The 27,606-nt window shown below is 41.4% G+C and overlaps 1 protein-coding gene across 4 annotated transcripts in view; it reads left to right on the top strand.

Annotated features, from left to right (window-relative positions):
* Positions 1-27,606, top strand: part of LOC122202818 (WASH complex subunit 2-like) — a 62,216-nt gene that overhangs the window by 26,487 nt on the left and 8,123 nt on the right. For all 4 annotated transcript variants that reach the window (XM_042909374.1, XM_042909376.1, XM_042909375.1 and 1 more), the window contains 10 exons: positions 1,228-1,355; positions 2,646-2,732; positions 5,950-6,051; positions 7,828-7,959; positions 11,179-11,348; positions 15,723-15,825; positions 21,018-21,170; positions 24,066-24,248; positions 27,101-27,229; positions 27,360-27,440. In XM_042909374.1, coding sequence (XP_042765308.1) covers positions 1,228-1,355; positions 2,646-2,732; positions 5,950-6,051; positions 7,828-7,959; positions 11,179-11,348; positions 15,723-15,825; positions 21,018-21,170; positions 24,066-24,248; positions 27,101-27,229; positions 27,360-27,440 — 1,268 coding nt within the window. The remainder of the gene's footprint in view (positions 1-1,227; positions 1,356-2,645; positions 2,733-5,949; positions 6,052-7,827; positions 7,960-11,178; positions 11,349-15,722; positions 15,826-21,017; positions 21,171-24,065; positions 24,249-27,100; positions 27,230-27,359; positions 27,441-27,606) is intronic.

Raw genomic sequence — 27,606 nt, forward strand, 5'->3', positions numbered from 1 at the left:
GTGAAAAACATAAATTCTAAGACCTATTATTAGAATCATGTTGTCATTTATAGCCTTACCTGTGAATCACTAAAGTGAGTATGCTAGCATATCCTCTGGGGGAATTAGATGTGTGTGTTCCCAGTGGTCGTCTTGTTTGGGTGGGCAGGTGGAGTTATGGGGGAGATTCCAGTAGTATTTGCTTTTATATGCCCCTGTAGATTGACTTTTAATTTTTATTGATTTATTATTATTTTTTAAAAATTTTATTTTTAGGTAATCTCTACACCCAACATGGGCCTTGAACTCATAACCATGAGATCAACAGCCACATGCTCTACTGACTGAGCTAGCCAGGCACCCCAGTAGTTTGGTTTTTTACAAAGAGGAGTCAACCCTCACTTCACAGATTCCTAGGACGGTTGCTTCTTTTGTTGTTGTTGTTTAATTATTATTATTATTTTTGAGAGGGAGCGAGAGTGTGAGAGAGAGGGCATGGAAGCAGGGGAGGGGCAGAAGGAAAGGCTGGGGTGGAGGGAATCCCAAGCAGGTTCTATGCCCAACGCAGAGCCCGACATGGGATTCCATCTCATGACTGAGATCATGACCTGAACCAAAATCAAGAGTCAGATGCTTAACCAACTGAACCACCCAAGTGCCCCCACCCCCCAATTTTTTTTTTTTTTTTTGGGTGATTGCTTCTTAAATAATCTTTCTTTCTTTAGGTCTCTATTTACCTTCTATGCTAGTCCAATCTACTCTAAGCATAAGATGCTGGCTGCTTGGATGAGTGTATGAGCCAGGTGGTTAAATCGTTGGTCCTGTGTTTCATTTGGGCTCTTTTGTGTTCTTTGAAAAATCCAATGTAATCCACTTCAAATTGCTTCATAACTAATAAAAAAAAAATAATTTTCTATTTACTTCTTGGGAGGGAAGGATTTTTTTTTACTTTATTAAAATTTTTTTTTTAACATTTATTTATTTTTGAGAGACAGAGAGCACAAGCAGGGGAGGAGTAGAAGAGGGAGGGACACACAGAATCCAAAGCAGGCTCCAGGCTTTGAGCTGTCAGCACAGAGCCCGACGCGGGGCTCGAACTCATGGACCGCAAAATCATGACCTGAGCTGAAGTCAGCCGCTTACCCAACTGAGCCACCCAGACACCCCGGGGAGGACTTTTAATCTGTGAATTTAGTGGTGGGATTTTTGACCTTAGTATAATTTTGTGCCGTGGTATCTTTTCTAAAGACAAAGTCAAATCCACTGCCAGCATCTTTGATGACGAGGAAGGAGACCTGTTCAAAGAAAAAGCAGCTGCTTTGCCAGAAGCCACTGTGAATCAGACAGATGAAAAAAAAGCAAGGGCAGAAAAAAAGGTGAGTGGGAAAGAAGACTTAATGTAGTTAAGTCTTGTTAAGTGTTGTCCTGGGACATCTTGTTAATTCATCTGGAACCCAGAGGGAAGTGGTGTTTCCTTTCAAGTGTATGGTGTCTTAAGATCGTGCAACATCCAGCAAAGGTGAAAGAAGAATACAGTGAACACCCAAACGCCTACCACCTAGATTGAGCACTTGTTGGATTTGAGCACTTTGTTGGATGATCTATTGATGATCTTTTCCTGAATCACGTTAAGGGGTACCAAAGGATGTTTTTCCAATTCTCTCCTTTCTTCTACATTAGCTGACATTTTTCCAAACAGAACAGAAGAGCTTTCTCTCCCTCTTTCCTGCTTTTTTAGTTATCCCTATAGGATCATGGATGCTATTCAACCTATTATAAACTATTAGCATCATTTTGTTTGTTTTTTGGGTTTTTTTGTGTTTTGTTTTTTTGATACGGAAATGAACCTGTATTTGGCCAACCGGATGCATCCCCATCAGCTTTAAAGCTCTTTTGGCTGCTGTCCCTTTCCTTAGTATCTTCCATGGTTAGATCTGTCTTCCCTCCCCTCCCCTCCCGTTCCCTCCTTCCTTTTTTAAACTTGATTCATTTACTTATTTTTAAGTAATCTCTACTTCCATTGTGGGGCTCACGCTCACGACCCTAAGATCAAGAGTCGCATGGCCTTCTGACTGATCGAGCCAGGTGCCCTGATCCATCCTCTTTCTAAAGCACATCTTGTGTGTCCTCACTGTGAAACCCTCACCTTCCCACTGCTGACCACCTAGGTCCTAGCATTCAGAACCCAGCAGGCTCCTAGGGTGGCCTACCTTCCTATGTTGGCTCCAGTCATACATGTGGCATTTGCGCACTGTAGGTAGCCAGTCTGTTCTACCCCAGTCTGTTGATCCAACAGATGTGCCCTCTGTCTCAACTTGTTCTTCTCTTCTCATGCGGTTCCCTCTGTTTGCAGTGTCCGTGCCTGTACTATGTCCTGCATCCAGGCTTTGTCCTGAAAGATTTATCAGGGAGCTATTTCTGTCTTCTTTCCTAACTTATACCAGTTTTTAAATTCTTTCTTGTGAAACTTCTTTTGCGTTAATTCTTAGTACAAATTTGATACATGTTTTAGGTCCACAGCATCGTTATTCCCTTGGCACACGGCCTAGTGCTTTATCCTAGCAGAGACTCAGAGTGTTTTCTACGTGAACGTGTGAATAAGCCCTCCTTTCCAGTTCTCTTGTTAACTCTCAGGTTTTTGTTTTTGTTTTTTTTTCCCATCAAAGGTTACCCAACCTTCCAACAAAAGTCCCAAGCCCTTGTCAGAAACAAAGACTCAAAAAGGTTTATTTTCAGACGAAGAGGACTCTGAGGTAAGGAATTCTCTTTCTTAGTTCTGGGAATTAGTCCTTGGGTATGACATTAGAAATTATTTTTTTTTTCTTAACATTTATTGTTTTTGAGAGACAGAGCACAAGTAGGGGAGGGACAGAGAGAGAAAGGGAGACACAGAATCTGAAGCAGGCTCCAGGCTCTGAGCTGTCAGCACAGAGCCCAATGCGGGGCTCGAACTCACTCACTGTGAGATCATGACCTGAGCTGACATTGGACATTGAACCAACTGAGCCACCCAGGTGTCCTGAAACTATTTCTGAACGAGGATTTTGTCAGTAGATGTGTAAGACGTTTTATTAAGTATTGTAGTTCTTTCTTTGAAATTAATATCTGTTTTTTTAAATTTTTTTTTTAGTTGTTTTTTTTTTTAACGTTTATTTATTTTTGGGACAGAGAGAGACAAAGCATGAACAGGGGAGGGCCAGGGAGAGGGAGACACAGAATCTAAAACAGGCTCCAGGCTCTGAGCTGTCAGCACAGAGCCCAACGCGGGGCTCGAACTCACGGACCGCGAGATCATGACCCGAGCCGAAGTCGGCTGCTTAACCGACTGAGCCACCCAGGCGCCCCTGAAATTAATATCTTGAAAACTCATGTTTAGAGTGATGCTTTTCACTCTTAGCGGTGTTGAATCCAGTACATCTCATGGGAGGAAAATACTCTGTTCAGGAGGCTCAAATTGAAGGCTCTTTGTTGATCCACAATGAGTGAGATGCTTTTACAGGAATCGACATACCATTTTCTTTTCAGTAGTCTCACTGAGTAGTGGGCGTAGTGCCATAGTGTTATGTATTCTGGCATAGCCTCTTATGACCAGGAACAGTGTGGGCGGGCAGTGCTTGCTGCCAGCCTCGGTCCTCACAGGCTCCCGCCTAGAAACCTCTTTCCAGTGGAACAGCATCAGCTCTCAGAAGTGTCACTGCTTTATCTGACTCTCACAGGCCTAGGTTCTTTGAGAACGAATTTTAGGCTAGGCCTTTAGGGGATCAGAGACCTGTCTTAGAATGTAACAAATCCTCTTCACAGAAAAATGTGTGGACACGGCAGAAATTTACATGTAATTTCAGGAAATTGTAAACTCTGGTGTAAGCTCTTACGATTACTTTGCACTAACAGCTAGGATGGACGAACAAATCTTTGGAAGTGGAGTGATTGCCAGTGATGTAAATAAAACCTGTGAGGCTTATATTTCATTGACGGCCAGTGTACAGAAGATAGGAATTAACCAGACTCCAGTTAAGCCAAACTCCTGACCCATCGGCACGGCATGTTGGGGCCTCACACTCTGGTCTCATCCACACTCCCAGCCTCCTGCTCATCAAGCACAACCACACTGACCCCTGCTCTCTGGGAGTGCTGTTCCCAGAAACTGGATGCCTTGCTTCCTTACTTTCTATAGTTCTTTTTTGAGGTCTCCCCCAATGGCCCTTTGCATGATTACAAACCTGCTAGCATGTGCCACGCTGCACTCCTTGCCCTCTCTTCCGTTCTGTGCTTCACGGTATGTGTTGCCGTGTGACACTTCTTGTGTGCTTGTGGGTTATCTCAGATAAGCTGAGAATAAGCTAGAATGAGCTGCATGAGAGCAGGAGAGGAGGAAACATCCTCCTCACACACCTAGACTAGTGCTTGGCACTTGAGAAGCCAACAAATAGTTGTCAATTACATGAAGAAACCAAATGTGAGCAATTTCCGTGACTTAAAAGGTGTTCCAGTTCCTTATTACTGTGAGATAAATCACTCCAAAACTTAGTAGCTGACAACCCCAGTAAGTTTTATGATCTCTTACGGTTCTAGAAGTGGAGTGGGTTCAGCTAGGTGCTTTTCACTTAGGGTCTCTCACATGCTTCCAGTCTGAAGGTGGCTGGGCTGAGAATCCTCTCATACGTCTGGTACCTGGGTGAGAAAGACTCAGACAGCTGGGGCTCTCGGGGCACCCCTCTCTATCTCCATGTGGTCTCCTAGCATGGCAGCTTCAGGGAAGGTGGGTTCTCAGGGTGGCGCAGGGCTTCAAGGTGAGATTCCCCAGAGAGCTGTGCAGAGGCTGTGTTGCTTTTTGTAACCTAGCCTTGGATGGCAGCATTATTGAGGCAGTCACAAAGGCTCGCCAGGGTTTAAGAGCAGGAATGCAGACTCCACTTGTTGATGGCAGGAGTATAAAAGAATTTGCAGACAGGTTTCATAACCACCACCAAAGCCTTTGTCCCATGTACACAGTCATAGATTGTCTTTATTGGGTACTGTCAGAGTGCCTAGGCAAGAAAAAGTGAAGCAGTGCAGTGAGATCTTTCCTGAAATGCAATCTTGCTAGTGTGTAAAATGCAGGAGAGGCGTGGGAGCCTGTAGCTTCCCCTATGTGGTCTCTTTACCTCAGCCAACCCGTGGAACTCCATGGGGTCCAGGTGAGTCCATTGGGCCGAGAAGAGTTCTTCTCAGTTAATGAAATCTGTAGGTCTATGTTTGAGAGTAGATGTGGATTCCATAATAAAAAGAAATTATCCAGAGAGGTCTTAGAAACTATGTTCTTGTGCTATTTAATTGTCTGGCTCTTGTGTATTCACGTTCCTGTCCTAAGGGAATAGGTGTCCCATTTTATGTTTCTAATTCATGCAGCTCAGTTTGTATCATAGGCTGACACCACCACATTTTGGAAGTTTTTTAGAGTCTACAAGATCTTTTGCAAAATCTCTTAGCTATAGTTCAAGTAGAATACCAAACATTTTAAAATAAAATATGAATTCGTATTTATTTGAAAGAAGCAGTGTAATACTCTTCTAAGAGGAGAAGAGGGTGTTAGTAAATAAAACAAAGTCCTAAATCCAGTAATTTGGGAATCTAGCTCTATTTCCAGTATTGAATCTGTTTCATCATTCTGATTCTTAGGACAAAAAAAGGAAGTCTTTGCTACTTTTTTAGCACAATAAGAGATTGATTGGAAAATGTCCACGTGGGAGTATAGAAACCTCCAGTGAGGCCACCTGGAGTTCTATGGTGGCATCTTCTTTCTCACATGTGGGTTCTGTGCTGCACTCTGCTAGGAGAAACTGACACGTGTTCTCAGCCACTTTCTCTGTCACGAAGAGACCTAGACTCACGCAGCCATTATATTATAGTCTTCAATGTTTTATGTTTAATTGATACTTCAAAGAATGTGGTCTGTCTTGTTAACCAGGAACTTTAATCTTGATCCAACAGGATTTGTTTTCTTCACAAAATGTGAGTAAGTCAAAAGAGGCATCTCTGCTGCCTAGCAAACTCCCCACGTCGGTCTCGCTTTTTGATGATGAAGATGAAGAGGTAAACATTGTTACTGTAGTGCAAGATAAATAAGTTTTTGAGGAGTAGAAAACCATTGCTGATGTCGATTTCTAGTCAGAGGCTCATACAGGAGAACAAGGTGATAGGGAGGCAAATTATCTGAGGCTCACATAACAAAAATATTTAGTTTTTGTCTCAGTGATTCCTTCCTTGAGTCCTGTTAGTTGTACAATGGGCAGGACATTAGATTCTTGGCCCAGCTCTTGTGGAAGGCTTTGTAGATTTCATTTTAAAAATCTACCTGTAAGAAATATAGAGGATGGATCTTTGTTATACGCAGCGATCCACAACGTCTTGGACAAAGCAGGAATAGGAGAAAATGCATGTCCTCACCTTGTTTTTCTTTCCTACCCTGCATGAGAGAGCAAAGTGGGGGAAAGAAATAAGAGGGAAGACAAACCAAATCTTCCCTCTTATGCAGTACTGTGCCGTGGCCAAGCTCATGGGCTTTGGCACCAGACCCCTGCTTTCACTTGCAAGTCAGGGACCTTGGGCAAGTAACTTCAACCTCCTGAACCTTATATAGCTTAATAGAGTATAAGGTCATTGTAGCAGCCGACACAACTAATGTACAGCTCTTGACACTGTACCTGGCACATCAGAAATATTAGCTCTTGTTGTTAGTATCCCCATTGGATGCCAGTTCATTTTTGGCACGGCTGTTCCTTATTTTCCCATACTCTACCCTGCTTAAAGTCTCCTTTCATTGAATTTTTACATATCAGGATTATTCACCTGCTGTAGTATTTTTTTTTTTTTTTAATTTTTTTTTTTTTTTTAACATTTATTTTTTATTTTTGAGACAGAGAGAGACAGAGCATGAATGGGGGAGGGTCAGAGAGAGACGGAGACACAGAATCTGAAGCAGGCTCCAGGCTCTGAGCTGTCAGCACAGAGCCCGATGCGGGGCTCGAACCCACGAACCGTGAGATCATGACCTGAGCCGAAGTCGGACACCCAACCGACCGAGCCACCCAGGCGCCCCACCTGCTGTAGTATATTGTTGAGAGTGTTCTTCTAACTTGGGTTCAGGCCCTCTGATGATTTTGTTTCTATTACCTTAGTGAAAATACCTTAATAGATACTTTGGGAATGCCTGACTATACAAAACTTGGCAAATGCCATTCAACCTATGAGAATCAGCTCTTCAGTAGGCCAGTGATTATATCTGGTAAATTATTTCTTAAATTTGTGTTGTCTTTTTAAAATTAACTAGAAACACAAGTCATGCCTTCCCTCTGTCCCAGGTGTGTGACTTCAGTAGGTATGGAAGAGTGGAAAGAGCTCCCTATTTCTCTTTATTGTTAATAATCCATTGCTCTGGTTTCTAATTCAGAAAAAGGTCCAAGTTGTTGGCTGCCACACAGGTTGTACTGGTCTCCCTAATGAACATACAGGGCCCACCCACAGCGGGCCTGAGTGGGGCCGGATTTCCTCCTCGTTCTGTGTTCTTATCCTCAAGTTACCCTCCTCCTGCTCCTTCCCAAGTGTTTTGCCTTTGAGTTCCATGTGGTCTGTTTCCCTTCTGTGAATGGAGAATACAGTGAGAGAAGATAGTAGACTGTTATTTTAGGGATATACATAAGAGAGAAGTGGGATTTACTGGCATTTTGTGATTTTTTTGTCTCTCCAAGGTGTTATACATATTCTGTACCTGACTAGAGATTTATTCTCTAACAATTTGACATGGAAGATCGAAGTGTTTTGTTTTATGTGTATGAAGTTGTCATACTCTTCTGTCATTTGTTTTTCTAGGATAATCTTTTTGGGGCAACAGCTGCTAAGAAGCAGACATCATCTCTTCTAACTCAGAGCCAAGAGAAAGCAAAGCCTTCTGAGCCCTCCAGAAAGAAAGCATCTGCCTTATTGTTCAGCAGTGATGAGGAGGTGGGTTGCAAGTTTCTCCTGGAGAAGAGCAGGAGGTTGTTTGATGGGATTTAAGGGTTACAGCTATCCTGGGATGCCTGGGTGGTTAAGCGTTAAGCGTCTGACTTCAGCTCAGGTCATGATCTCATGGTTTGTGTGTTCGAGCCCTGCATTGGCGTCTGTGCTGACAGCTCAGAGCCTGGAGCCTGCTTCAGAATCTGTGCCTCCTTCCCTCTCAGCCCCTCCCCCACTCGTGTGCGCTCTCTCTCTCTCTCTCTCTCTGTCTCTCATAAATAAATAAAAATTGAAAAAAAAAAAGTTACAGCTGCTAAATATTTTCTTTTTCTACCTGTTTTATATCCAGTGAAGTTCAGTTACCAAAGACTATGTTCACAAAACTGTCTCTTCTTTTTCTGGAAGAAAGGTATTTAGTTTAAAGGTTAATGTTTTCATGACAGTTGAGAATAAAGTAAGTATGCCCCTCAAATTATAACATGTGCTAATTCACTTGAGTTAGGCCTTATTTTATTTTATTTAAAAAAAATTTTTATTTATTTTTGAGAGAGAAAGTGCACGTACATGCAAGAGAATGGCAGAGAGAGAGAGGGAGAGAGAGAATCCCAAGCAGGCTCCATGCTGTCAGCACAGAGCCCAACATAGGGCTCAATCTCATGAACCGTAAGATCATGACCTGAGCCAAGATCAAGAGTTGTATGCTTAACTGACTGAGCCACCCAGGCACCCCTAGGCCTTATTTTATATTGTTAAATGATCCTTATGTTTCATTAATCAAGAATTATAGCTAGACATGTAATATTTATGCAAGCTTAACTTCTTTTTTATGAGTCTTTTTTTTATTTTTTATTTTTTTTTTAGTGTTTATTTTTGCGAGAGAGATAACAGAGCACAAGAGGGGGAGGGGCAGAGAAAGAGAGAGACACAGAATCCGAAGCAGGCTGCAGGCTCTGAGCTGTCAGCACTGAACCCGAAATGGGGTTCACATCCACAAACCAGGACATCATGACTTGAGGCGAGGTCAGATGCTTACCGACGGAGCTACTTAGGCACCCACCCCTTTTATATGAGTCTTAATATTTTCATTTGCTATCTAGATACAAGTTAGCAAAGTCACTAGTGAATATGGTTTAGCTGCTAATTTAGTTGTACAGAAAAAGACTTTAAAAACCCTGAGCATTTGGGGCATCTGGATGGCTTATTTGATTGAGTATCTGACTTTGGCTCAGGTCATGATTTCACGGTTTGTGAGTTCAAGCCCTGCATTGAGCTTGCTGCTATCAGTGCAGAGCCTGCTTTGGATCCTCTGTCCCCCCTCTCCCCTTTCTGCCCCTTCCCCCCCATGCTTTCTCAAAAATAAATAAAACATTTTTAAAAATTAAAAAAAACAAAACCCTGAGCATTACAAATCTCCCTGGGGTGCTTGGGTTTCTCAGTTGGTTGAGCGTCCGACTTCACTCAGGTCATGATCTCATGGTTCGTAAATTTGAGCCCCACGTCAGGCTCTCTCTGGTCAGCACAGAGTCTGCTTCAGATCCTCTGTCCCCATTTCTCTCTGTGCCTTCCCTGCTTGTATGTATGTTTTCTCTTTCTGTCTCTCTCAAAAATAAACTAAAACATACTAAAAATCTTCTAGCATTATAATAATTGCTCTTTATTTTAACATTGTAAGAAAATTATGAGGGTATGATGTGGATGGAGAAACTGTAGCTATATCAATGTTTTCTATTGGAAGTAATTTAAAATGACACAACATAATTTGCTTTTTCTCTTCCAACAGAATTTATCATGGATTTTCAATTTTTTTCTTCCTAGCATTGTTAGTCGTTGCTCTCCTTATAGTAATGGGCAACCATAAGTGGAAATTTTCCTACCACAGTATTATAATGATTTAGGGAAAATGAAAACAAAATTGACTTTTGAACAATGTGGGAATTTAGGGGTACTGACTTCCTGCGCAGTTGAAAATTGACATATAACTTTGGACTCTCCAGAAACTTAACTACTAATAAATAGTCTACTGTTGACCAAAATCCTTACCAATAAGGTAGACAGTTGGTTAACACATATTTTACATGTTTTATGTATCATACATTCTATACCTAAAATAAAGTAAGCTAGAGGAAATAAAATGTTAAAATCCTAAGGAAGGGAAATACATTAATGATACTGTACATATATTTATTGAAAAGAATCCATGTGCATTTCAAACCCGTGTTGTTCAAGGGTCAACCATATTAGCTAAAGCTGGGAGCAACAGTACTTGGCTGAGTAAAGATACCCAGTGTTCTAGAACAGTGATTCTCAGCCTTGGCTACCCATTGGAATCAGCTGGAGAACTTTAAAGAGTACTCTTACTGAATTCCAGGGCTGGAGATTCTGAATTAAGTAGTTTGGCAGATGGTCTGTCCTTGGAATTTTCTAAAGTTCTCCTGGGAATTCCAGTGTATAGTCACTCTTGAGCCTTACTGCCCTAGAGGAGCACTTCTCAGACCATAACATGTGAAGAAATCACCTGGGCATCCTGTTAACAAATGCAGGTTCTGATTCAGAAAGTCTGGGATCAAACCAGAATTCTGTATGACACATGCTGCTGGTTGTGGACCCCACTTTGATTGGAGAAGCTCTAGACTGTATAGAGACCAAAGGACCACTTATGTAAGTGTTCAGGAGTTCCCAGAGGTGAGAGCATAGCCAAGTGGGGTTCCCCTAAATGCTTTCTAAAGGTCAATTTCAGACTTTTGTTGATGGAAGGGGTCACCAGCATCTTTCATTGTGTCTTGTTTATATGTGCATTGCGTGAGCATTCTATACATTTTTGTACAGCCTGCTTCAAGATTTTTGAATCGAAATGTATAATTTTCCTCCAAAGTTGAGTGCTCTTGATTTTTTTTTTTGACATTTGTCTTCTCAATTTCTTTATAAATAATTTTGAATCTCCTAAGGGTAGACAACCTCCCTTTTCCTAACCCAGAATAGGACCATAGAGGGGAGAAACATAGTGTAGTGATGGAGGAGGAAGGCAGAAAGTTTGCGAGGTCAAAGAACCCAGCTGTCTAGATTTGAGTTCAGAGGAAAGTCCCAGTCATGAGTTCTCTTCAAGAGTGATGTACTTGATTAAGTATTTAGTGTAAATACAATTTAATGGAACTTAAATTTTATTTTATTTCCAGGTTCCTTCATCTGAATGGTCACTGGGTTTTAATACATATTTTATATTTTAAGGATCAGTGGAATGTTACTGATTCACAGATGAACTCAGCGTCTGACAACAGATCTAAAGGAGAACTAAGGGGCTCTGGGACCAATCAGGAGCAGGAGGCTAAGGCTGTGAAAAAGACCAGCCTCTTTGAGGAGGATGATGAAGATGATCTGTTTGCTGTTGCTAAGGACAGGTGAGGTAGTCATTGTAAGAAATCATTTAGCAAGTGTCTGTGGTAATAAGTAAAGGTATTTGATACATAAGATGTCAGTTACTTGGGGGTGACATGATGATCATTCATTACCTAGTAGTTATACAGAGGAGAATGTGTTTGATTTTCACTTGTAAGGTATTTTCCCCCAATACTGGGAAATGTTTTTGTTAGCAGATTTGCCTAATTTCTTCTAATTATTTTTTTTAACCCCTAAATATTATTTTTCTTAGTTTGTTAGGGATTTAAGTGCAGCTTGTTATCTTTTGTTTTTGTTTTTCCTCTGAGATGCCCTGTAGAATGTAAAGTTTGGTCTGGGTTACTTAAGTTTCTCATTTGAATGGAAATCTGCTCAGCATTGAAAAACACCCTGTTAGGAGGATGATTCTTTGCAGAGCAGTGCTTTGTCACACCAGTGGCTGGTAATTCTTAGCTGATCTAGGTGGTGTCCACATGAATACTTGAACTAAAGCCAGCAGGATATTTCATAGACTGAGCATGGGCTGTATTGGTGTTGTAACATGTTGCTTTACAGACAATAGCAAGTGTAGGAGGGGATGTGGAATGTGGGGAAATAGGTTCTATTTACAGAAATGGGTTAGAAAAAAGCTTAGGGCGGAAAACCGCAACCAATGGGATCCGTGTCTCAATGGGATCACGAGTAACTTGTTATCTTGCCTGTAGGAAATTACTTTCCGTCTGACTCCAATATACTGTTGTACCTTGATCACAAACTCCACTTGTCCCCCAGACCCTTTGCTTCTTATACACACAAGTTAATGATTACTTCCGATTGTTTTCTCCACGTCTCTGTGTGTAAGATCTTTTTTTCTTCACATTCACCACGTGGGTAATATCTTGTGAACTCAATAAATACAGAGACAAAACCCCTGTCAGGGCTCGTGTCTCCTCCCGGACATCAGCCTCTCTCATATTCAATTCTGTGTCCGCTCTCTTGCTGGACCAGAGAGAACTCCAGACTCATAGTCTGCGACGGTGGAAGAATTGGAGCCCTCACACAATGCTGGTGGGAATGTAAAATGGTGCCACTTTGGGGAACAGTCCAGCAGTTCCTTAAAAAGTTAAATATGGAGTTACTCTAGGACTTAATTTCATTCTTGGGTAGATGCTCAAGAGAAATGAAAACATGTCTACACAAACACTTACATATGATTGTTCATTGTAGCATTATTCGTAGAAGCCAGAAAGTGGAAATAAGCCAAACATCCCATCAACTGACGAGAGGATGCAGAAAATACGTTCTATCCATACAATGAACTCTGACTCAGCAATAAGAAGGAATAAAGTATTGATACGTGCTACAACATAGTTGAACCTTACATATCGTGTTAATTGAAAGCAGCCAGTCACAGAGGACCACATGCATGGTTCCCTTTGTATATAATGTCCAGAACAGATAAATCTATGGAGACAGAAAGTAAATTAGTGTTTGCCTGGGGCGAGGAGAATTGAGTCTGTTAACAGGCATGAGGCGTCATTTTGGATTGATGGAAATACTGTGAACCTAGATTGTGGTGATGGTTGCACAACTCTAACTATACTAAAAACCAGTGAAGTGCATATTATAAAGGGGTAGATTTTATGGTTTGTAAATTATATCTCAAAACCATTCTGAAAACAGAAAGAAGCTCTGTGACTTTAACAGAGTTGTGAAATACTGCCTGGTTAGCTGGGCACTTAGGTGTCCTGGCTTGCCTGGACAGCCCTGGTTTGTGCCTGCCATTCCAGCATGACGACTAATAATAATTTCCCTTTCACTCTCAGAAATGTCCTGGTTTAGGCAATAGGCTCTGTGGTTATCTGAATGTTTTCTCATGTCTGTACCTTTCAAATAAATCAAAATACTTAACCTGTTATTTATAATGAGAAACACCCTAGTTCGCTGAGCAGCATATTTTTCTTCTGAGGACAGATCTCCATGGGAGGGCCAAACTTAACCAGCAGTTGCTGAGTATGTGGAGTGAGAGCCAACGTTAAGGACTGGCTGTTGTTTCCTATTAGAGCTCTGGCCAGAGAGCTAACTAGTTTTCTGTAGCTTACCTTCAGAATCTGTCATCAGATATTTTTTGTGGATTGGTTTGGTGTTTTGCTGTGTTTTGTTTTTTTTTTTTAGAAATTACTTGTTCATGGGGCGCCTGGGTGGCTCAGTCAGTTAAGCATCCGACTTTGGTTGAGGTCATGATCTCACGGTTTGTGAGTTCGAGCCCCACGTCGGGCTCTGGGCTGACAGTTCAGAGCCTGGAGCCTGCTTCAGATTCTGTGTCTCCCTCTGTCTGCCCCTCCACTGCTTGCACTCTGTCTCTTGCATTGTCTCAAAAATGAATAAACATTAAAATTTTTTTTTAATTAAAAAAAAAGAAATTACTTGTTCACGCTTAGTTGGTTAAGTGTCTGACTTTAGCTCAGGTCATGATCTCACAGTTTGTGAGTTTGAGCCCCACATTGGGCTCTGTGCTGACAGATCAGAGCCTGGAGCCTGATTCAGATTCTGTGTCTCCTCTCTCTGCCCCTTCCCTGCTCACACTCTGTCTCTCTCAAAAATAAATAAACATTAAGAATAAAAAAAAGAAATTGTTTGTTCAGAAAATCATGCATGGGATATTTTCTTGCTATAGTTGCTTAATGAGGTTTCTGGTATTCTTTTTTTTTTTTTTTTTTTATTTTTTATATAGTGTTTTATTTATTTTTGAGAGAGAGACAGAGTTCAAGCAGGACAGGGGCAGAGAGAGAGGGAGACAGAATCCAAAGCAGGCTCCAGGCTCCAAGCTGTCAGCCTGATGCGGGGCTCGAACCCACAAACTGTAAGACCATGACCTGAGCCGAAGTTGGATGCTTAACTGAGCCACCCAGGCGCCCCTTGGTTTCTGGTATTCTTTAGGCATCTGATATAGTGATTGCTCGTCATCTAGAAGTCAACTGTTTTGGTTATAATTTATATAAATTTTTATTGGTGTATATCCATAAAGGTATATTAGATACTACCGTACTGTGTCATTACAAATTGGCTTTTTGCTTTTATAACTTATTCAGGGTATAGTCTTAATGTTTAACCATTCTTTAGTGTGTATGTCCAATTAAGTGCACTCAACTATTTGGTTAGTTTTGTTCCCTAGTCTGTGATCCTTAGTTTTTTTGTATTTGTTTTTGTTTTTGTTTTTTTTAAGATATAGGCAGAAGTAGGTATTAAACTAATGAATAAGTTTCCTAGTGTCTTGCTAATAATTAAACTTACAAAAAAGGTTATAATACATAGACTTATTAGTGTGTATGTTAATTATATTCTAACGTAAGTAGATATAGATGGTAAACAATTTGGCGAAATAACATGTTAGTATTACTTTTAGCTAGCTAAAATTGAATTTAAAGTTTGCATTACTTTGGTAATTCTGTAGTGTGCTAGTTGGATGATTCCTTATCACATGGTGAAAACTGGAACTTGACCTTTGAGTAGTTAGAATGCTTTCTGTTCTGGATTCCCCATATCTATTGCTAAGCCTCCCTGTGATTCTCCACTTTCATATATCTGTCCCTTAAAAGCTCTGATCAGTATTTGTTCTGTTTATTGGTTACCTTCTCTGTGGAGCCAGGGCAGAATCTAGGTGAGAAGGTAGGTGAAGACCAGCTAGAGGAAGGTGGTGACGAGAGCTGTGGCTGAAAGGGCCCAGTATATTCTCTCTCTCTCTTTCTCTCAATATTTTAACTTCACACTGTTTTTGGTTTTGTTTTGTTTTGTTTTTAAGTAGGCTCCACACCCAACATGGGGCTTGAGCTCATGACTCTGGAATCAAGAGTCACATGTTCTACTGACTGAACCAGCCAGGTGCTCCCCCCCGCCCCAACCCCACTATATTCTTTATTGAAAACAAATGCTGGAGATCTCGTTTCTGTGTATCTAGAGAATTCTAGAAAGCTAATGGTCCTTATAAGATTGAATAATGCAAATCTTTGTAGTATTTTTACTCCAAACCTACCTCTCCTCCCAGCATCCCCATACATGCTTTTAAATACTTGCAAAGCTAGTGCTCGCTTCAGCAGCACGTATACTAAATACTTGCAAAGCTAACAGTTAGTGCTCCTACAGTGAATCAAAGGGACAAGTAGAGAAGGCCCCTGAACTCTTCCACATAAGGATGAGAGACAGGCTGATGATTTGCTAGACACAAATGGCACCTACTTCAAAAGTTTTTCTCATTTGCTTTCAACTATGTAAGGTCAGCAGATGTCTTGGGTGTTTTGGTGGTAGGTGGGTTCCTGTAAGTATGGCCTGGAAGGAATATTGTATATATTTTTTTAATCATACCTGCCTTTAATTTGACCTTTTGCTTGATTGTATAGCCAAAAGAAGACCCAGAGAGTGTCACTCCTCTTTGAAGATGATGCCGATAGTGGAAGCTCTCTCTTTGGCTCTCCTCCTGCATCTGTTCCTCCTGCAGCAACGGTATTCTTGACCTCCTAGACCCAGGAAATATCCTTGCCATGATCTTATGTGAATAGTGATACTTCCCTGAATCAGCTCCTAAACCTGACCTTGTGGGCTAAGTCTAATGGAAAAACCTATTTGCCTAGTTTTAGAAATAGATCATCTAGTTATGGTATTTGATGAAGCACATGTGCAAAGCGTGGGGGAAAGGGTTCCTTCATGTCCTGCAGCCCCTTCAGCATCAGGGGTGGGTTTCTGAAGTCTGAGGGGAGAGCACCGTTGCAGTTCTGGGCAGGTCGCCAGGCTTAGCCCCAGTGGCATGGAATTGTGCAAACATTAGACCAGGTCAGTTAAGGCACACATTATTCCTTTCAGGAACATGTTTCAAGTACCAACGCTTTGGTCCCAGTTTATGTGAATAGCCAGTCAGTAAAACGGAAGGAAATTCTGGCACCTGCCAGAACAAGGATGAACCTTGAGGACTTTATATTGAGTGAAATAAGCCAGTCAGAAAAAGGCAAATAGTATATGATGCTACTTACATGAGGTACCTGGAGTAGGGAAATTCATGGAAGCTGAAAGTAGACTAGTGGTTGCCAGGGGCTAGCAGGAGAGGGAAATGGGGAGTTGTTCAAGGGGACAGTTTCAGTTTTGCAAGATGGAAAAATTCTGGAGATTGGTGGCATAACAATGTGAATATTTTTAACACTGCTGAATTATAAATGGTTAAGATGATACATTTTGTTTTTTGCCATGGTTAAAATTTTTAAAAAAATTAAAGTAAAGGGGGCACCTGGCTGGTTTAGTCAGTAGAGCACACGGCTCTTGATCTCAGGGTCATGAGTTTGAGCCCCATGTTGGGTTTAGAGATTACCTACATAAATAAACCTAAAAAACATTAAATATATATGTTTTTAATATTTATTTTTGGGAGGGAGAGAGAGAGAGAAAGACAGAGAGAGGGAGAGCGAGCAGGGGAGGGGCAGAGAGAGAGAGACAGACAGACAGAATCGTGAAGCAGGCTCCAGCCTCTGAGCTGTCAGCACAGAGCTTGATGCGGGGCTTGAACTCCTGAACCGTGAGATCATGAGCCACCCAGGTGCCCCTAAAAAAACATTAAAAAAGTTAAAGTATGTAATAAAAAAAAGTCCATCAGTGGCATCTGGTGTAAAGGATTCCAGTGATTACATCTAAATGACATCACTACCACAATCACCTCAGCTAAAGATTTAGCCAATCTCGATGTTAGTTATATCAAAAAGGAGTATTAAAGAATGAGAGGAAGCTGGCATTATGTTACATTTATCCAGGGAACCTGGGCATACTGGGATCCTGCCCTGGCCTGTCATTCATCTTTCCCCAGCTCATTCCTTAGTGGGTGTATGTGAGTGTGTGCACATAGAACAAAATGAGGCCAAACAGCTATTTTACTGCCAGCTGGCAATTGCTAACAGCCCCGAAGGGAAATGTAGAACTTTTTAGGCTAGACCCCATGGATTAGAACTCCTTTATCTGACCTGGGTTAGCCTAAAAGGCCAAGAATCAAGCCAACTCACAGCCTGCTGTCAGGCCTTCGACTCCCAACTCCACGCCATTCAAATCTGGCACGTGATAGAGGCAAAAAGACACTTAAGACCAGGAAGAAGGGATGAGCCCGTGGGACCCCTCCTACGTTGGAGCAGCCACCACGGCAACTCTGCCACCCATGCTTGATGAGGAAGGCCCTCCTCCTCCCACCGTGGTGATGGGTGACCAAGTCCCTGTTACCTGCATAGGTTTGTCTCCTGTCTCCTGCATGAAGGAGAGATAAGACTGTAAAGGAGCCTTTGAACTTCTGTTTTCTAGAGGCTGATACTTGGTTTTTCCATTCCTCCTAAATAATTTTTGTTTCAAGTTTATTTTACATTATGCAGTAATATGTGGATGTCTTCTTTAAAAAGGTTTAGAAAATGCACGGAGAATACAAAGTCCTTATGCTCCTGCCAGAGTAGTCATTGGTAACAGTGCATTGTCACCCCTTTCAGGCCTGTTTCCAGGCATTCACTCTATTTAGTTAAATGAGGTCATGTTGTACATTTTTCTGTAAGTTGTTTTGTCCTGCGGCATGTTTTTCATTTCCATAAGCTTTAGCTTCTTTTTTCACCACTATCAGTATTCCGTAGTGTAGCTGTCCCAGGGTATGTGTGACTTATTTTGCCTTTGATGGAGTAATTGTCACTGTTTCCTGTTTATTAGGGATCTCTCTCCCCCCCCCTTTTTTTTTTAAGTTTTTAAATTATTTTAAAGTTTATTTATTTATTTTATTTTTTGAGAGAGCACAAGTGAGAGAAGGGCAGAGAGAAGGAGAGACGGAATCCCAAAAAGGCTCTGTGCCTTCAGCGCACAGTCCAGTGCGGGGCTGCAGCTCACTAACTGTGAGATCGTGACTTGAGCCGAGATCAAGATCAGGACGCTGCGCCACACCAGCGCCTCTAGGGATGTCTCTTTCCATCCCAACTTCCAGGTCATCTTTAGCCTTGACTACTGAGATAATTTCTTATCTGGCCTCTCCTCGAACGCTCCTTCCTTTCATCTGCCCTTCTTGCTGTTGCTCTGGTTCTGTTCTTAAAGGCAGCCTGATCCTATCATGTCCTTGTCACAAATGCCTGAGCCTGCAGTGCCACCCGTAATCTCATTCACACTGGACTCATCTCTTCCAGCCTCACTCTCCGTGTGCTTTAGGTGACTCTTGCTGTCCCAGATTACTCCAGAGAAGGTTGTTGTCTCTCTTATCGGGAAGCAGTTTTCATTTTGTCAGACATAGTGCAACTGTTAACTTGTCCTGTGGAAGCTTCCCAGACCAGGCACTTGTCAGTTGATGATTTAGGGACTTTTTTCCTCCACCGTATTCCCGCTAAGTGGGTGTGCACAGCTTGCACCAGAAGCCTTCAGCATTGGGAGGAACATGCTGTGTTCCCTGGGCCCCGGGGCTCCCTCCTGCTGCTTCTGAGGTGCTCGTGATCTTTTCTTCGAATCACCCATACTTGGCGTCTCCCTAAAGATGACATCAAGTGGTTCTGTGGTTAAAAGGGTCAGGAGATCTGAGTGGTTTTTCATTGTAGATTGTAAATAATAACTTCTTCTCTAGATAAATGAGCAATAACCTAATAAATTTTAAAGGGCATGGAAATGGAAAACTTCTTTCAACCTGTAGTAATTATGACTGTTAAATAAGACAGAGGGTCAAAGATCTACATCTCACGTAGCTGAACAAACTGTACACAGATTCTTACCATTTGTGAAATACAGTTCCCTTCAGACAGCAGTGTATAAAACACTTTTTTTTTTGTTTAGAGATCCTAGAATATTTTAAAGTTAGCTGTGACTCTGTTATAAACCTGTCAAAGAAATTAATTTCACGATGAAGATGAAGTCAGCTTTATCTTTAGGAAGATTTGCAACCGATAGTTTGGGTGGCGTTTTCCTTGGTTTAAGGGGCCATACTAAAGTCTCATTTTTCACCCTGACCGGTTTGCGTTGAAGTTGTATGTGGTTTTCAGAGAGCCCAGTGCATTCCACCAAAAGTTTTTCCTTTAATCACTTCAGTATTGCCTTACCTCTTCTGAAATTGTTTTGTGGGTTTCCAGCCTTTTATTTCAGGTTAAAACTGATTATACATTTTAAGGACCTCTTCCTAACAATAATTAAAAATCTTACTCTATTTTTTACTTCATTTATGATTTTTTTCCCTCTCATAGTTAAGGAGCATTCTTCTTTGATTTCCCAAATCTGTCTTCCTAACTTGATTTAGATATTGCTTCAAAGCTTACTTCCTCATAACGTCTCACCTAGTTGGTATGATAGAGTTATAGTTTTTCCTCAAGAATTTTTGATCATTTTCCCCAAGGATGCTGATAACTCTAGGTGAGTCACATAACCTCAGTTTTCTAATCCCTGAAATCCCTGCCTCCCCCATCAGGAACATGACAGATTGAGCAAAGTGCTCACAAACTGGTGTGGACCATCTACTTGGTATCAAACACCATGACTCGCTGTTGAATTATATTATCCTTTCAAGGGAATAGACAGACATATGTGATAGCTATTAATGTAAGTTAAGAAGAAAATAAAAGCGAGGTAGACAGATAAATAATCTTACCAGTGTAGCAACTGATACTTACTGAAGAAGGTAGAGAAACCTTTATGGGGACCTCAAGCTGGGCCTTGCTTGGAAGATGAGGATTTGCTTCTACAGACAGTAGGGAAGGGTGCAAATTCACGGTAGGTTTAAGGAATAGTGAAGATTGAGGGCACCTGAGTGGCTCTGTCGGTTAAGCGTCTGACTCCTGATCTTGGCTCAGGTCATGATCTCACGGTTTGTGAGTTCAAGCCCTGCATCAGGCTCTGTGTTGATGGCGGAGAGCCTGCTTGGGATTCTGCCTCTCTTTCTCTCCGCCCCTCATCTGCTTGTGCTCTCTCTCTCAAAATAAATAAACTTAAAAGAAGAAAAGGAATAGGGAAGATTGGTAAGATGCAGGTAAACAAAGGGAGAAGATGAGGTATTAGTTGATAGTCACATTTAGCATTTACTTAATGCAAATAGTGCAGCTTTGGGGCGAGAGATGAAGCAATCTGGTGCGTATTTTCTTTTAGCAGAGGCAGCTCTGGATGACATCATTGACCTGAAATGCGGGAGGACGGAGGCAGAGAGGAGAGACTAGTGGTTATCTGGGAGTCAGACATAAGGTTCTAATCAATAGCAGTATCTGTGAAGTGAATGGACACACGGAGACAGGTGCAGGTGTTACAGTGGCAGAAGCTGTGAAGTGCTGTGTCTATAAGTGAGGTGGTGGCGTTTATTGCTTCTCCCTGTTTGTGCCCCCTTCACTTCCCGCACTGTCTCTCCCTCCACATTTCACTAACTCCCTCAAGAAGATTGTGGTTTCACCTTGTTCTTTATGTTGTCATGCTAGTAAAGCACACTTTTTTTTTTAATTAGAGAGAGAGAGAGAGAGCAAGCAAGCGAGCACACAAGTGTGGAAAGGGCAGTGGGAGAGAGAGAATCTTAAGTAGGCTCCACGCTCCGCGCACATCCCAATGTGAGGCTCGATCCCACAACCCTGGGATCATGACCTGAGCCCAAATCAAGAGTTGGATGCTCAACCGACTGAGCCACCCAGGCACCCCCACAGTTTTGTTTTTAAGGATGTCATTTGCTTTTCTTTTGGTAGAAAAGAGAGACTGTCCCTGAAGTACCACCTTTGCTGTTCAGCGACGAAGAAAAGGAGGCACCATTCGGAGTGAAACTTGGGGATAAGAAGGTTGATGGTGGCAAAGACTCATCAGCAGTGGGGAGCACTCATTTGGTTGAGGAGTCAGAAAAGGTAGACTTCTTTTTTTTGCATTTATATTCTGAGGTGTTTGTTTCTCATGGTTTGTAAAATGCAGACACACCCACACACAAATGCACACACCCTTACCTTTTTCTACCACAGAAAATAAATGGCTACTTTGTTGAATATTTTGAAAATACTGAAAAGTCTGAAGAAGAAAATCGGATCCCTCCATTCGGGGAAACCTTCAACATCGTTCTTGCTGTTGGGTCTCTTTTCTGGGCAAATGTGCACACAGTGATGTGCGTGTCTCCTGTTTTACATTCTTTTGTCATCTTGTGCCCATGTCCATTTTGCCTTTCTCTCTCCAGGGTGTTCTTCCACATCTTGTTTTTCATTTTGGTTTTCTCTCTGCATGTTTGCTCTTTCTGACTTGTTCTCTTTGTAGCATTTCTGTTATCCCTGCTTCCACTTGTACTTGAATTAAAATGGCAGTTTTAAGATTTTAGTTTCCCATTCCTTTACATTTAGTGGGTGTTGGCTGTGAATTAGAGAGCAAAGTGAAATTTATCTCTCTTCTAAAACCTTTGCTTTCTTCTCCTGGGTGGTCTGTTATCTCCTGTAGGAGCCTGTGAAAAGGCTGCTGGCTGCACCTGGAGGTCAGTGATGTGCACCTCTTTTATTTCTAACCTTTCCTGTTCTCTGCGTGTTCAGCTATTCACATTTAACCTCTGTTTCAGGACCTGTGTGAAGAATATTGTATATACTTTTCCTGTTGAGGCTCCTTAGAGCTGCAGTGATACAAATTTTTCACTTGTGCCTGAGACACTGTGACATTGTCTACCTGTAGTTTCTATGTGGACCTGTTCTCTGTTCCTGTAGCCCAAGTTACCCCAGTCATAGCCCCTTCCATACTTGAATTCTAATTGCTTATTGTGCTGCTGGCCCTGACTTGAGTGGAAGCTCCTTGAGGATTGGGACCAGGTTTCTTTTGCTCATCATTTTATCTGTAGTACTTAGCATGTTACCTCACACATACTAGCCACTTTTATTTTTATTTATTTATTTATTTATTTTTTAAGTTTTATTTACTTAGAGAGAGGGAGAGCATGAGCAGGAGAGGGGCAGAGAGAAGGAGAGAGAGAATCCCAAGAATCTCTGCTTCTCCCAAGCAGAGAATCCACACTGTCAGTGCAGAGCCTGACACGGGGCTCACACTCACAAACTGTGAGATCATGACCTGAGCTGAAATCAAGAGTCATCACTTAACTGACTGAGCCACCCAGGCACCCCCATACTAGGCACTTTTAAAATTTTTTTTTTTTTTTTAACGTTTATTTTTGAGACAGAGAGAGACAGAGCGTGAACAGGGGAGGGGCAGAGAGAGAGGGAGACACAGAATCTGAAACAGGCTCCAGGCTCTGAGCTGTCAGCACAGAGCCTGACGCAGGGCTCAAACTCTCAGACCGTGAGATCATGACCTAAGCCGAAGTCGGACGCTTAACCGACTGAGCCACCCAGGCGCCCCTAGGCACTTTTAAATTACGTATTTCTTCTGGGGTGCCTGGGTGGCTCAGTCAGTTAAGTGTTCAAGTCTTGGTTTTGGCTCAGGTCATTATCTTGCGGCTTTGTGGGTTCAAGGCCCGCATCAGGCTCTACACTGGCAGCTCAGAACCTGCTTGGGATTCTCTCTCTCTCTCTCTCTCTCTCTCTCTCTCTCTCCCCCTCCCCCTCTCTCTCTGCCCCTTCCCCATTCACACTATCTCTGTCTCTCTCAAAATAAATAAACTTAAAAAAAAAAAATTACATATTTCTTCAAACAAGCATAGTTTTCACAGTTTAACCACTCAAATTAGGATGCATTTCACAATCAGTGGCATATTTTAGACTTGTTTTTTTCTTTCTCAGTGGTTCATAGAGTAATAGTGGATCTTAAAATCAATGGTATCTTACTTGAAATGTGGAACTTGTTGAATGAATAAATGCTACATTTTAGGATCATTTTGGTGATTCTTATAATTGCATAATACAGTGTGAGCCTTCTACAATTTAAGTAATTTTGTCAGGTTTCTTCTTGGGACTTAGGTATTAATTAAATACTAGGAAATAATATGATCCACTCCTAGTGATGGATATTTGTGCTTTCTCTATGACTGGCAAGTTATTATTATTATTATTTTTTAATTTTAATGTATTTTATTATTTTTTTGACATTTATTTATTTATTTATTTATTTATTTAATATATGAAATTTATTGTCAAATTGGTTTCCATACAACACCCAGTGCTAATCCCAAAAGATGCCCTCTTCAATACCGATCACCCACCCTCCCCTCCCTCCCACCCCCCATCAGCCCTCAGTTTGTTCTCATTTTTTAAGAGTCTCTTATGCTGTGGCTCTCTCCCACTCCAACCTCTCTCTTTTTTTTTTTTTTTTTTCCTTCTCCTCCCCCATGGGTTCCTGTTAAGTTTCTCAGGATCCACATAAGAGTGAAAACATATGGTATCTGTCTTTCTCTGTATGGCTTATTTCACTTAGCATAACACTCTCCAGTTCCGTCCACGTTGCTACAAAGGGCCATATTTCATTCTTTCTCATTGTGACTGGCAAGTTATTTATAGCTCATGAGCAACTGATGTAGATCAGGGTTGTAAATATGTATATCTCTTGATAGGCCGGAGGGACCTGTGACTTTAAACTGGTTGGAAAAATAATCTTTGGCTGTGAATTACCTGTGTAAGAGTCTCTGTTGGAGTAGCTGATTGAGAGTTGACCTTAGTATTTTGTTACTTGGGATTAATGTGATTAGCTGTAGTGCCCTGAAACATGCAAATGTCGCAGTTATTGAATTAATGAAGAGTTGGGAAGGCCCCTCAGTAGAATTTGTATTTCTAGATGTTACTTATTTTTTTTTATTTATTTTTTTTTACCGTTTCCATTTTCAGGGAGGACCTTTGACTGTATCTACTCAGGAGTCGGTCGAGCATTCTGATTTATTTTCTTCATCATCCCCCTTGGACAAAGGAACCAAAAGTAGAACCAAAACTGTTCTTAGTTTATTTGATGAGGAAGAAGATAAAACAGAAGATCAAAACAGCATCCACGCTCCAAAGAAAGAAGTGGGAAAGGTGAGCAAAAAGCAATGAAGTTTCAGGGTTTTGAAAGGGTCAAAGAATCTCATTTTAAGGTGTCAGTTCTGTCATATGAGTTACTAAAGAATTGAGGGTTCTGGTTTCTCTTCATCTTCACTAGCACTTGTTGATTTTTTTCTGTAATGGCCACATGTGGTTGAGGGTGTGGGGAAACTAGAATCCTCCTGCGTTGCTGTTGGGAATGTAAATTAGTGTAGCCACTTCAGAAAACAATTCGGTAGTTCCTGAAATTGTTAAACATGAGTCCCCCACAAGGCCCAGCAATTCCACTCCTGGGTATATATCCAAGAGTAATGAAGACATATTCACACACAACTAGAATGTAATGTTCTTAACAGCGTTATTTATATTTATTATATATATATATATATATATATATATATATATTTATATTTATTATAGTCAGAAGATGGAAAGAACTCAAAGTCTATCAGTTGATGAGTGGATAAACAATGTAGTGTATCTATTCAAAATGGCATATTATTTGGCAATAAAAGGAATAAGTTACGGATACATGCTGCAACATGATGAACCTTGAAAACATGCTGAAAGAAAGAAACCAGTGATAAAGGACTACGTATTTTATGATTCCATTTATTTGAATGTCCTGAATTGGCAAATCCATAGAGCTACAAAGTAGAAGTGGTTGCCGGGGTCTGGGGGAATGGATGGATGAGAATGGAGAGTGACTGCTATTTGGCATTTCTTTTGGGGTAATGGGAAAGTTCTAAACTTACCTGGTGGTGGTGTTTGCACAACTCTGTGAATATACTAAAAATCACTGAATTACACGCTAGGTGAATTCTATGGTGTATGAATTTTATCTCAATAGAGATATTTAAAAAAAAAAGAAACCCAAACAGGTGCAGGCCATATTGCCAGTGCTTTTCGTAAACCAAACTGAGGAAATGGTCCATGTTGATTTCTATAAAAAAGTGTTTTATTATTTTTTATTACAGTAGAAGTATAACCCTGTTTATGAACGAGAGCTACACAGAGTGAATATGAATTACTTGCTGTATTTTCTTCCAGTCTTTTACTCTGTGTGATTTTGTACTGTGATTTTCATGGTCGTGAAACTTTTAAAAAAATATTTTCATTTATTTATTTTTATGTATTTGTTTACTTTTTAAGTTTCTTCATTTTTTGAGAGAGACAGAGAAAGTGAGTGGGGGAGGCAGAGAGAGAGAGGGAAAGAGAGAATCTCGAGCAGGCTCCACACTGCCATCGTGGAGCTTGATGTGGGGCCTGAACCGTGAGATTGTGACCTTGAGCTGAAACCAAGAGTTGGATGCTTAACCAGCTGAGCCACCCAGGTGCCCCAATGGTCATGAAACTTTTAAACTTAGCTACTGTGTTACTGTGTTGCTGTGGGTTTTTATGTATAGTCAGTAATAATAATTAGTGAATTTTTAATGTGGCACATCTCCTCAGTTGTGAGGGTTCTTTTGTTTCATCTGTGGTCGTGATACTAAATGTTATGGGTGAGAGAGTCTGCATTGTGTGAATGGAAGTCTCTGTTCTTGGATTCCACACAAGATTTATGTGAGGCTCTGCTTTCAAATAAAAACAGCCAGAAGGAAAGTAGCACGAAGGAATTTATGAAAGCGGAAACACTCTCAAGGTGGGAGAGCGGTCAGGTTCTTTCAGGTGAAGCCTGTCCTCAGTTTGTTTTGAGATTGGATGTTATAGGGTCTCTCTGGGCTGGGAGCTGGGGTGGTCTCTAATGGAGGCTGCTTCCAGTCCTTTGGGGAGCTCCTCCCACAGGTTGGGAGAGGTAGTTTTTGACCCTTCAAAGATTGTATAGGAAAGGTCATGGCAGCCTTTCTCCATTGTCGGGGTGGGAGGGTTGTACCCGCAAAGCAAAAGCATTGTGACCAGTCTAGGGGTTACCCTGGGCAGAGGTGGAAGAGGAGAATGCGCGTTCTGCACTTGTGGGTCTTTGGTCTGTCAGCCCCAGGGTCTTGCAAGCCACAAGGTCAGGATGTTGTGTCCTCGGGTTTTTAATGTGTACCTTACTTATCATTGTCCTTGTGTCCAGCCTTTGTTCCTATCAATCCCCTTCAAGGACTTGGGTCTCTGACTTGGGGCATTCCTTCCACTGCTCTGTTACAGTAGCTTGTACTTAACATAAAGAAGAGCTCTTCTGAATCGGCCCCCTGGAAATAACAAAAACAAAAAAGCAAAAAATAAAGAAGAAATAGGGAAGTATTTAAGAATGTCATGTCTGGGATATTACAGTGTCAAATCAAGTAATGTGAATAGTAATTTTCAAATGTCAGCTACCCTATCAAACAAAAATAACTTGTTTGGAAGATAGTGGGATGGAAGGTGGGTGGGCATAGGAGAAGGTTGGCTCATCATCCCTGTGCCAGGTCTTTAGAGTAAGACGCTGACAGATTAGGGATACACACTTGACCACTGTGTAGTTTCTGGTATTAAGTCAGCTGCTCTTCTTCCCTTTGGAAATGAGATGGAGAAAACTTACTTGATTCTGTGTTTTCACCCTTAAAATGTTTCTCATTATGGAATTAATGGGTTGTTTTATAAATAAAATGTTCAGACATTTGTTACAGGCTGAAGGGGGATCTTTCCAGATGATGTATATGTTAATGTATTCCAGATCTGCATTTGCAAACGTATTTCCCACTATCTCTGGGAGCTCCATAGCCTTGTGTTGTGTGAATGTGTCATTCCCTTTGTGATTGGCACTTAGGCTGTGTCCAGCCTGTAGTCATTGGAAACAGCTGCAGGGGATATCTCTGTAGTTGCATGTTTGTAGCTGTGATTTCCTTGAGGTAAATCCTTACAACTCCTCTTTTTTCCAGGGTCCTGATCCTGATACCCGCCCAAAGAGCACAGGTGTCTTTCAGGATGAAGAGCTCCTTTTTAGTCACAAGCTCCAGAAGGACAATGATCCAGATGTTGACCTCTTCTCTGGCACCAAGAAAACCAGGGTCAGTTTCAAAAGGTTCTTCACATCATGACTTTGTTACTGTATTAGATATTATAAGTCAATAGCTCACCTGGCTCTTTTTGTAAACTGCTTTTGTTTGGAATATTGAATCTGAGTTTTGTCTATTCCAGTTACTAGAGCCAAGTGCTGGGAGCCTATTTGGGGATGATGAAGATGATGATCTTTTCAGCCCTGCCAAGTCACAGCCTTTGGTATCAGCCTTTTGCTCTCAATACTGGGGTGTGGGGAAGGCCTCTGGGAAGGAAATTAATGTGTACTTACAAGAGTAAGGAAAACACGCAGAGAATTTTGGCGCTTACCAGTGAAGGAATGGCAAATGGCACGCTGATGATAGCGTTTGTGGTGTCCTCATCTTAT

This window comes from Panthera leo, chromosome D2 (assembly GCF_018350215.1).
Source record: "Panthera leo isolate Ple1 chromosome D2, P.leo_Ple1_pat1.1, whole genome shotgun sequence".
Taxonomy (NCBI): Eukaryota; Metazoa; Chordata; class Mammalia; order Carnivora; family Felidae; genus Panthera; species Panthera leo.